The 12519-nt window shown below is 36.6% G+C and overlaps 1 protein-coding gene across 7 annotated transcripts in view; it reads left to right on the top strand.

The window, feature by feature from the left end:
• Positions 1-12519, top strand: part of LOC126973850 (NPC intracellular cholesterol transporter 1) — a 103132-nt gene continuing 90613 nt past the window's right edge. For all 7 annotated transcript variants that reach the window (XM_050821197.1, XM_050821191.1, XM_050821195.1 and 4 more), the window contains exon 1: positions 1-226. In XM_050821197.1, the coding sequence (XP_050677154.1) occupies positions 170-226 (57 nt within the window). In that variant the 5' untranslated portion in view covers positions 1-169. The remainder of the gene's footprint in view (positions 227-12519) is intronic.

Raw genomic sequence — 12519 nt, 5'->3', positions numbered from 1 at the left:
GTTTCGTAGTACACGAAAGTACGTTGTGAGTTCGTGAAATATAATTATTTTATTTAATAGTTGTAATAGTAATTGATTTTTTCTATTATTTTTATGTTTGTAATGTTTTTATAACTGTGATGATAATAGTGATATGACAAAGTTGGAAATAGAAAATTAGTGAGACAAAATGGCTGGCGTCGGAAGATTTCTACTTTCCATCGTTCTTGTTCAACTAATCGAATATGTAAGTCATAGTGTATATAATTTAAACATTTTCTGAAATAGCAATAAATAGCTGTTATATTATCTTTGTCTTTGTAAACTTAATTTTGCAACGAATGATAATACGATTAAGAATTTTGTGAGTGTTTACCTTGTACGTTCTAGGTGTAATACTAAAAAAAGTTAATAATATTTTGTGACGTGCTACTTTGAGGAAATCATTCGTTTATTCATTTAGATCTACAAAGTTGGAAACGTGAATTGAATTAGTGGGTATAGATTCAAAGAAGAACGTCAATAACGTGTATTATTTATTATAGGTCTTTAGGATTCAGTTAGGACTGCATAGCTCGTAAAGAGACGTAGCTTATCTTCCCAGGCTCTTGTATCTCTACGAGTAACAAATTTATCCACTTTACAAAATGTATAAATAAATAATAAAATATATAATTTGTATTATTAATGTGTTTTACAAATATACATTATCAAAAATGTTGTATGTTAGTGTGCCATACATTAACAAACAGTGTGTGGAATATTATTATTTTTTAAGTTTTTGGTTAAAATTTTCAAGTAAGAGAGTAGATAATATGATAACTGGTGGTTTTTTTTTTACAATTATTAATGTGAACTCATTGGAATGGGCAACAGCAACACTGTAAAACACATCAAACAGTGGGATAGATAAATAATGTTTATTTTCTTTGTAATTAATATTATATTCAAAGAATTGCTAGACATGAGATGGCATACTTATATAGAATTCTTGGATTAATGCCCCATACATACCTAGTAGTGCCTGGCTCTTTAGAAGACTCAAATATGGTGACAGATGACAATTAAAGACTTTTAACATTTATTATAACTTCTGTTTACCATTTATTCAGCAGCATTCATTTCTATGGAGACAACAACAGAGCTATATCATAATATGCTTGATATTTGTAATGGGCTCTAGAAATTACAATAATTATAACTAGAATTAGATTAATTAATTAGATTGTATAATAATACGCAATTATTTTTATACTTTTTAGTGCATATTATATCTATTGTTTTGGAATAGTGTATTTGAAGTCGGTTATTTTTTTGTTAAAATTTTTTTTCCTCTTTGATTTTTAGTGAATATGAAGTACACAAACTTACAATTTGTCTAAGTATGTGTAGATATACTAATTTTTTCAATGCAGCAATGAATGTAAGTGCTTTGCAATTTCATTACAGACAGAAATTCTGCCACGGATCACACCCTTACTGTAGGTCGTTAAGGAGTCCCATCATCATATTCGACTACGACAATTTCTTGACTATAACTATGTTATGGTAGATGAGTTAAATATCCTAATATCCTATCAAGATATCAAGAGTTCCTTTACTTTGTCATGGATTCCGTAACCAGAACTTAACCAAACTCTCACCAAACTACCTTTGAAGTATATCCTTTCCAATAAAAAAAGAATCATCCAAATTGGTTGGGGCAATATTATCATCCACATATATGTATAGCAAATTTAAGACTTTTATGGTTTTCTCATGGATGCCATTGTCAGATCCAAATTACCAGCTTTCAAATAAATAAAGAATCATCAAAATCTGTTCACCCAGTCGAAAGCTTTGTAACAAACATAAATAAAAGCATACCAGCAAATTGAGAACCTCCTCCTTTTTTGAAGTCGGTTAAAAACGTGTTATATTAAAGCATCATAACCCATGTCTATTAAGTACACACATTTTAATATTTATTAGAATTATAAAATTTTAATATATTTCCTTGGCAACAATGAAATATGTTTCTCAAGGTATTAAGAACAAATTGACATGATCAATTAAAATTGATTGATGTCCATTAACAGCCTGCATGCCAATTGATGGTCACAGAATCATCTTGATTGCTTAAATTGGTCTGGGTAGGGGCTATGGTGGTCCAGTCTCAATTTAGATCACATCTGCTTTATTCATTAGTTCTTAAAGGTTTTTTGTCTGATATAATAAGTAGATATTACAAGATGTGTCAAATTCACACAGTAATTTCAACTGTACTATCATAATCATAACTGTTTAATATGATAGGCCATAGCAAGCAGCGTAAGAGACAATTGATTGGTAATACATAATTTAAGCTTCATAAAAACATATGCCTCTTATTAGTTAAATATGGTTAAGGAAAGTGATGTCTGGTCTATGTGTCATGCTCATGAATGGTTGATATTTAAGGTGACTTGATCCTGTCATTGAGAAATCCTATAGATCAAGTTTAAGTTCATGCATCTGGCGAGACAAAGAAATACCAGATGATTGGACTAAAGGTCTTCTTATCACCATTCCAAAAAAGGGAGACCTCAGCCAATGCAACAACTGGAGAGGCATCACTTTACTATCAATATCCTCCAAGATGCCATGTAAAGTTATCAGGGATAGGCTTTCCACCGTCATCGGTTATCACCTGTAGTGAGCAAGCAGGTTTCCGCCCTAATCTGCGACGCCAACGTCGCAGACCACCAGCGAACCGCCGCGTTTGGCACTACAAGTCAGCAGATTGGGATAGGATACATTCCTTTTTTGTATTACCAAGCTCTGTAGTACCGATCGGTGGCAGATCACAGCCCTGGTTCGATGTGTCAGTTAAAGCAGCATCTGACTGCAAAAAACAGGCGTATCGAACTTGGGTTGCGTCGCTGGGCTCAAAGGGACGATACGACATGGGTAGCTTCATAAAAAGCGCTTACACCTTTCTTTAAGGCCGGTAACGCTCCTGTGATTCCTCTGGTGTTGCAAGTGAATGTGGGCGGCGGTGATCACTTAACACGACCTATCAGGCGACCCGTACGCTCGTTTGTCCTCCTCTTCCATAAAAAAATAATATTAATTGACAGTGTACTGACTATATCAATACTTTACGTATTATACTAGAACAGGCATCAGAATGGCAAAGAGAAATAACCCTTACATTTGTGGACCGGTGTCTGGTCTTGCGTACAAGAAATTGGCGTCCCCGAGAAAATAATAAATATCAGTAAAGCCCTATACAAAAACTATTCTTGTAAAGTGGCTCATAATGGGCTTGTATCAGATGAAATAGCGGTACATGCGGTTTTACAAGGGTGCCTTCTTTCCTCTTCTTTTTCCTCTTGACTCAAGAAATGAGGTGTGGGGCAACAAGCTCAGGCCCGTTGCTCATTGGCACAGAGGTGGAACACATCCACAAATTTTCTTACCTCGAGAGCTGCGTGTCGGCCCTATGTGAAGACCGTATTGACGTATGGGTGTGAGACATGGAAGGTCACCAAGTCCATCTTTCATCAGCTTCATGTTTACGTTAACCGATGCCTTTGCAATATCCTCAGTATCCCCTGGCCCGACAAAATTTCCAAGGATCATCTTTGGCAACACTGTCATGAAATCCCAATCGACCAACAGATAAAACGCCGCAATTTGAGCTGGATAGACCACACTTTCCAGAGGGATCCCAAACATGTACCGAGGCAAGTCCTAGACAGGAACCCTCAAGGAAAACACAAATTTGGCTGTCCAAAGCAAATCAACATGTGCTTTTTGTTTTGCCTAAATCTGCTACTAATTAGTTAATTAATATATCTAAGCATTACCAATTAACACATAATTTAAATAAAAAATAAACAAAAACTAAACAGACAATAAGATAACTCGAATTGCAAGGTCGGAAGCATTATATTGAGGAAGTATAAATATTAAGTTTTTTTTATGATATTATCTTGTAATCATCCATATGGGTAATGGGCGATAGTGTAGGAGACAACTGGTGTACAGCCCTTATATTCATGTTATTCAGTCATCCATTTATCCTGGTCAAAGATGGTACATCTCTTTTAAACAACAAACTATTTCAGGTATTGTAAGTTGCCCCTAAAGTTTCTAAGAATCTCTTTATTATCATCACTATAGGAAGCAATTTCCTCCTTAACTATTATTAATATGTCCAGTATTTCATGACACACTGTTGTTTTTAGGATCCATGGTGTACTCTTTGTAGTATTGAAACATTTGTAGAACTGGCTGCTATAGTTGCCCCATAGTTGTATGCCATATGTCCAAATTGGCTTTTCTTGTTATCAACTCACTAGTTTTAGTGTCTGCCTAGCAACCATTGAAGATGGTGGTGTTTAAATTGGTCCCATCTCTCTTCCAAACATCCTGTAAAATAGAATTGTTAATTGTAACCTTCCATTACTTACTTACCCCCAATCAGTTATTGGTAACTGTGGCACAACAATAAAAGGATTTTTAGTCCCATCACAGGAACCAGAAAATATACAAAACACATTTATCGTGTTTAATAATAATAATATAAGCCTATATTCAGATAGTAGGATTTACATATATACATATTTACATACTATCCTTAATTAAGTATCCTTAACTAAGTATCTATCACTATCTGTTTGTCTATTGACAAAGGTCTCTTCCAACATCTTCCACTCTTTTCTATTCCTTACCTATCCTAGACCATGTCTTGCCTGCTAGTGTCCTTAGTTCATCTGACCATCTCCTGTATTGTCCCGTTTCCTTTCTAGGTTTCTGGGATACCAAAAAACTGATCTCTGTGATATATTTGCTCCATTCTTCTATACCATTAAGTTTCTTGCGTCCATTCTTCCTGATTGTTATTTTAAAATTTGTATAGTATAAAGTTTTTCAGTTTGAATGTTTCTGTTTCATTATTGGCCACACTCCTACACTAGAATGATGTGTGTGGCCATCTCTTCCGCTTCCATGCAGGTTCTGCACAGTGGACTATCAGTGGCACCTATATTAAACAGGTGCATGTTAAAAGGGTCATGACCCGTTATTACATGAGTTATTTTACGCAACCTTGGTCGTGGGAGTTTTACCAGCTTGCGAGAGAGCTTTGAGTCGAGGTAGAGTTGAATTGCAGTTAAACAAATGGGACCTTTGTGCATTCAAAGTCGAATTATTTTGGTGTGATTTCATTCAGTACGAGAAAAGTCTAAATTTTGGAGTGATCGATGTGTATCGAGCTCGCCGTGACCTTTCGTGACCGCGCTCGTAGAAAGCTCGTGAGGTCACGGTTGATATTGACGCGGCGAACTATTTTACTACTCCGCCACTATACGGCCAACGTTTCCAGAAGGCTAATCCAATCAATGTTGAGGCTTTTAAGCATATATACTAGCATCTCAGATCATTTTAAAATTAAGACAAATTCCTATCGGCATGTTCCTCATATTTAAATATCTTCAACGATGGTGAATGCCCCATTTTTTTTAAACGGATACAAGACCAATTACATTAATCAAGTACATTGCTTTTGCTAGACACTATTATGCGAGGACTCTAAAGCTGGAGCAGCAACTGCACCAACACCTCAAGTCTGTTAGATTAAATAGATCACAATCGGGGCGGGCTTTTACGAGGCGATTAAAAAATTTCAAGACTCGCGGCACGGGCGCCGCAGTGCGTGCTACCGTGAGATACACGGGTACCGCCAGAAGACGGTTATTTCAGCTCATTAAGAACATCAGGGGCATCTATTAAACCCCGGCTAACTTTAAGTGAGGTAGTTGTTTGGTCGAGAGCCCAACTGGTTTCTAGAGTGTTGTATCCGAGGCAACCGATGAGATACGCCGTCGGGTAAAAGTACGGGTAGTTACGCAGTTTCTGCTTATATAGCAAACGCAAAAATGCTTTTTGTACTTTCTCCAGCATAAGGGAATAGCCTACTTCACAGCGATTCCATACACAAGAGCTCGCTACAAGCTTACTACGCACAAGGGTACTGTAAAGCAGTTGTATTAAATTGACGCTGTGGAAATCGCGCGCATTCCTTAATACGAACCGTTAGTCTCAAAATGACTCTTGTGTGACTGTCAAATGTCACACCCAGATCTTTTATTGACATTCGTCTAATTATGAGCTTACCATAAATACGGTACCTACTGATAAGTGATTGGTTGATTCACCCATGATTCACTGATGAATCAATACTGCATTCTTAACGGCATTATTTTGCCCCGTCGTAATTTGTTTATAATAATTTCATGCCAATCGGAAATATAGACTTAAGATAGTAAGTTCAGAGTTGAGTTTATTAGCGATAATAGATATTAAAAATTGGTGATAACTAATTATTATTATTGTGTATAATTATGGTGATTAATACAGAACGAATGCCTAATATTTCTTCTGCTAGGGTTGTGGAAAAATAGTTACAGAGGACCATTTCAGATACGTAGAAACCTCTCTGAAAAGTCGATCTTACCTCCAGTATGAATTTGACGATTAAGATGTTTATTAGTGGAATTCTAGAATGATCTTCCAGTCTATGCGTTTATCGCACAGGCCACCCTATTAGTGAAGCTATCTAGCGTATTGACTAATGACTCACTTCAAAGCGGAAAGTCCTACTCTTGGTGTCCCCTCGTGACGCACGAATCATTTAAGCCATGCCATTAACAGTCTGTTGCCGTTTGTTATGTCATTTGAGCTAGCTACCGGTATTTATCCAATTTATTTCTTTTGTGGGGGTCTTTTGATTGCGTACTGTTTCTAGAAATTTAAATATTTTAAGAGAAATATTGACGATACAAGCAAGATGGTTCACCTTATGGTGAGGGACACGCCCTGCCCTTTAAAATACACAACTCAGGATTCTTGATTTAACCTAAAATTCTGAGCGGTATCGCAACTGTGCTCGTCACTTTGAGTCAATTAGTTGTCTCATTAGCCCAATACTGTTACTAGCTACGGCGCCTGTGAAACCGAAACGCAAAAATACTTACACATTTCTGCTTCACGGCAGGAAAAGGTGGCACCATGACTGCCTTCAGAATAAAGAACTGTTTACAAAATGGAAACTACGTGGAGTGAGTAATTCACTTTTCAGCTCCTGTTTGTAAATCGGTGCATTGCCAACGGGAGGCTCACGGGATATATAGTTCCAATTCAAATATTTTTATTCAAAATAGGATGTGAAATAACTTATTGAAAGTCAAAAAACTACCACCCATTCCAAAATGAATGCCTCAGGCCTCAGAAGAATGGGCGCAACAAACTCAGCGGGCTTTTTTTTTTCATCAAAATATGTTTTACAATTAAAGTAACATTGTACAATTAAACTTATTATTTAATAGCCCGAGGGCGGTCGCTCCATTCCCAATCTGTGGTATCATTAAGAAAGTCATTTATGTTATAGTAACCTTTAGCAAACAAACGTTTTTTAACAATTCTTTTGAATAACGTAATACTTTTGTTTTGAACATTTTCTGGGATCCTGTTGTAAAAGCATGTATATGCTAAGAGATACGTTGCCGGCCTTGACCTACCTTCAAGTGAGACTCACGCGTGTCTGTTGATAGTCGACACAATATGCAATAATGCTTCTAAATGCTTTTGTCGCTTAAAGAGTTTACCTAGATATGGCAATGGTTAATGAACTGGGTAGTAAAACACGTGTAACTCATTTTGTAATTTTTAAAGATGGAGGTTGAAGCTGCGGCGTTTTTGTATTATATCTAAGGAGTTTTCATTTATTTTATATGATCAATTTTCCTTTGATTTGATGTTAAGAATCAGTTTCCATACCTTAATTTCTATGTGCCACCAGTTACATAATAATAATTCCAGGAACTCAATCGCCTTGTTATTCAAACACTCGATATATACCGACACATGCGTTCGTTCATGCTGCAACTTAACAAGCAGAAGACTGAAGTGTGGCTTCAAACCCATTGCTCACCGCGGTTATTTTTTTGGTATATTCGAAAAAAGACAGCGTGCTTTTTAATGGCTGTTGCCTACAGCCATTTTGGTTGGCATTGACAAATTATGGCCTTCAATCGTGGCTACACCAAGGTATTGCATTATCTTCAATTATAGCCATATCGTGGAAGTGTAACATTACTTCGTAACACTACAAAAAAGTCCGCCATGACATGACATTGACACCGCAGAGTTCAACGAGAACTGCACAAAATGTTTTAAAATCCTTCTTTAACGGCCTACTCAGGTTGTGAACCTCTTTAATCGCTATCAATATTAAAAGACGGATGATTACAATGTTCATTAGGTGTCCTTTGTTCAGTTCATCAAAAAAATATGATTATATTTTGGGTTAACGACCGCGTGTATCGCAATATATATCTTCAACTGTATAAAGTTTATTCATGAGAACAATAGATTAATTTTCAATGGAGCGGGTCATAAGTAAACGCCCACAATATTTTTTTACATGGGCACAAAAATTATTTCTATAACACCTGTTTGTAATGATTTCATTGATAATAACTGTTTATAAAGAACATATTGTCATCTACTTATGTACAAACAATTTAATGAATGTCTATTTGATACAATGTGAATGGACTTCAATCATCAACAACCACTACACGTTGACACCAAATGCTTAATATCGAACGAATCTTGACGTGGTATCGTTAAATGATATAAATAAAGCTGGCACACACTCACGATTTTTAGTCAAAGCTACAGTCGTCCTTACCGTAACAATCATTGACATTTGACCAGATCGTCGGTCCATCTTGGAGGCCTACCAACACTTCCGGTACGTGGTCGCCACTACTACTTCACACTCTAGATGTAAAAACCTGACTCTCATCCATGTGCCTTCGTAGAATCTTAGAGTTCTTTGGACATATCGCCAGAAATTATGGCCATAACCTCGAACAACTGGTGGTTATTGGGAAGGTAGACGGACGACGCCCCATAGGTCGCAGCCCCATAAGAAGGTCTGACCAAATCCACACATCTCTGGATACCGGACTTCTTGTAGCCAAAGACAGACACAGATGGCGAACTATTGTCAGAAAGTTGAATCTTCAGAGAAATCGCGACCCTCAGCAATGACGCGAGGCTGAGGAGGGAGTATGTCGACCCTAAGCTGAAGTCATCACAATGATTGGCACGATGCCACCATTATTTACTTAGCTGCTGTGATTTTGGCATCCGCATTTGAACTGACGCTACAACATGTTTTGTTGTTTATGAGATACTCTTGTTATTTCATTTTAAACTACCTATTTTTGTTTGTGATCTTTCATCTTGCCGATGTTTTTGATCTGTGCGAGATACACACACCAGATTATAATATTCATTCTTACTTCGAGCTAAGTAAGATCAATGTACCGCTAAGGATTCTTGAACCAGAATTGCTGAGCTCTTCTACGATTGCGTCCGTCAGCTTGAGGCACCAGGCGTGCTATTCTCGTAATTTCAAAATCGTTGACATAAGTTCCGATCCTATCCACGTTTTGCTCTAGATTCGTGTTCTTTTATCATTTCCATAACGTTAATTTAATCAGAGCCGCACGACAACGAAGTTTTAACGAGAAGCTTGCCCAAAGTTACCGATATTGTCTTAACTAATCTAAAATATTTCTACTACTATTAAAGCAGTTATCTATGTTCTATTGTATGATGATTTAAGTTGTTAACTCAACCAATGGCCAAAATTTGGCGGAATGCACATATTCCAATAATGTAACTTCATCAAAAATCAGAACTGGCCTAAGGTCGCTCGTAACAAAACGAGAATAGAACTACAGGTGCTGAATCTCGTAATTTTACTAGCTCTAGCTAACGGTATGTTTTACAAGTATCATGCTACTTAAATAAAATCAAATCTTAATCACTTTATTCATGTAGGTCACGGAAATGACACTTATGAATGTCAAAAAAATTATTCTTCTAATTGAATCTACCGCTGCTTCGCAATGTGCAAAAGGGATGAGCTTGGCAACAGATAAGGGCTAATCATAAAACATAATTACGGCTATAAAGTGTATTTTGTATATATTCGTACTTATCTAACATTACAGATGCTTACGTCAGTCCTAACAGAACAGTACTCACCATTTGCAATGTTGTTTAATTTCAACAGCATTATCCTTCCGTCTGGACTGTATCAAATAATTTTCTAGCGATTAATTATTGTTTTATCAGTTCGCGGAAGGTGAAAACCTGTTAATATAAACACGCCTGACTTCCGAACTATTTTTATAGTTTCTGGTTTCGATATTACATTATATATGTGGCGATATATGCGATTGAAGTCCATTTCCGCGCAGATTTCAACATATTTTGTCTAATGGCGGTAGAGTGAGATTCCAAGAGTGCTAGTTGACCTCGAATGGAATATAATAAACATATTATAAGCCGGTGTGCTGTGTCACTGTGTCTCTATTTGGATTAATGTTGTATGTTCTTTGAGTAACGTAATTTGATATAGATTAACGAGATTATAACACAGGAGCTTAGGCGTAACCATGCATTTTTTTATATTCAAGGATGCAAAGTAGGTATGCATACTGCTAAGTATCCGTTGGGATAAATAAACAATATTTTAATTATTTATTTAAACTTCATTATTATTAGAAACCTTAACACGTAAAATTCCTTTGCAATAACGTGATTGGCGTTACAGTGTTGACTGGCCCAGCAGTAGGGCAATCAGTGCTGATACCTCGCATCCCTATGATACCAACGGATTTGCCTTTTAACTTTAAAAGACTTCAATTTACGGTGAAGGTATCGTTTGCGGTAAGAATTTATAAGGCCCATAAGGCGAAACATTTAAGCACGTACGAATATATTTGGGCTCAAGAGTGTTTTTCGCACGGGCAACTATATGTTGCCCTATTGAGATCTGGTTCTGGTGAAAATCAATATCTACTTCTCCAAGAAGAAAACAATACTTAAAATATAGTGTACGCAGAAAGAAGTACTTAAAATAACATTAGTATACCAGTGGGAGGCTCCTTTGCACAGGATGCCGGCTAGATTATGGGTACCACAACGGCGCCTATTTCTGCCGTGCAGCAGTAAGTTGTAAACATTATTGTGTTTCGGTCTGAAAGGCGCTGTAGCTAGTGAAATTACTGGGCAAATGAGACTTGACATCTTATGACTCACGGATACGAGCGCAATTATTGTAGTGCCACTCTGAATTTTTGGGTTTTTTGAGAAAGAATCAATCGAAGAAGAATCCTGAGCGGCGTCTCATCCCTTATTTTCATAAAAAAGTGAGATCTTGGCATTTTAAATAGCTCCTTAACCTACGTATTATTTAAAAATACTTTTAACGAAACAAAGTCGCGGGTTAAAGTTAGTCTTAAGCCAAAGTAACTTTTCCACGGCAGGCAATAATAAGTTTGAGTAAGTATATTCTGGACATGTTGTCTTATTAAATATGTCATGCATTGCAAAGTTTTTCACGTTTGTGGTACCTACTTGTTAATTTTAAACTCTAAGATGCGCGAGCGCAACCAACCATATTTGATATTTATGTTTTGTTAGCGCAATTTATATTGATTAGTGCCACGCAAGTTGTTATGCCAGAATTACAAATAAAAGGCAACATCCGGCGTTTCTTGTGGAGTGACCGGTTCCCATATGCAGACAAGATTCTCGGTATAGATATTTAAGTTCACTAATATCCTACCTGCATGTTGCGATAAAAACTCTTACAGATTGTTAGAAATTCTGCCACAGATCGCAGCCTTACTGTAAGTCGTTAAGGCGTCCCATTGATCATCATATTCGACTACGACAATTACTTGACCATAACTATGTTATGATAGATGACTTTAATATCCGGATAGTATAAAAAAGATTCGGCCGAGTATCGTTAATTTGCTCCTAAGAATTGAAGAATTCCGTTACTTTGTCATGGATTCCTTAATCAGAACCTAACCAAACTCTCACCAAACTATCTTTGAAGTATATGCTTTACAGTAAAAAAGAGTCATCGGTTTGCACGATATTGAGTTATTCGTAAATTTATCATCCACTTTGCTATACGTATGTATAGAATATTTAAGACTTTTATGGTTTTCTCATGGATGTCAGATATAGACCAAAACAATGGGACCACACGGGAAGCACCAGCTTTCAATTAAAAAAAGAATTATCAAAATCGGTTCACCCAGTCGAAAGTTTTGAGGTAACAAACATAAAAAAAACATACCGACGAATTGTGAACCTTCTCCTTTTTGGAAGTCGGTTAAAAAGATAAACTCCATTTTAGTCGTCGTTATTGTTAGGGCACTGACGTTGTTATAGTTAGGTGACTGTTTAATAAAACACGTGTCTAAGCCGTGTTTAATCTGTTTTTGTAATAACCCCGTAAATGTCAAAAATTATTCTTAACGTAAGAAATTATCGCGTAATGAGATGGGGTGAGCCCATGTATCAATAACATCAGGTCCAGACAAGGCATGGAATAAAATTAAGGATATCCGAACCGGTTATCGCTTACTACGTATTTGTTACGGTTACCACAATATCCGGACGAACGAGCCTTCC

Source organism: Leptidea sinapis, chromosome 30, assembly GCF_905404315.1.
Source record: "Leptidea sinapis chromosome 30, ilLepSina1.1, whole genome shotgun sequence".
In the NCBI taxonomy this organism is placed as follows: Eukaryota; Metazoa; Arthropoda; class Insecta; order Lepidoptera; family Pieridae; genus Leptidea; species Leptidea sinapis.
Note: the sequence above shows the minus strand (reverse complement) of the source record. Positions and strands in the feature narration are given on the sequence as shown.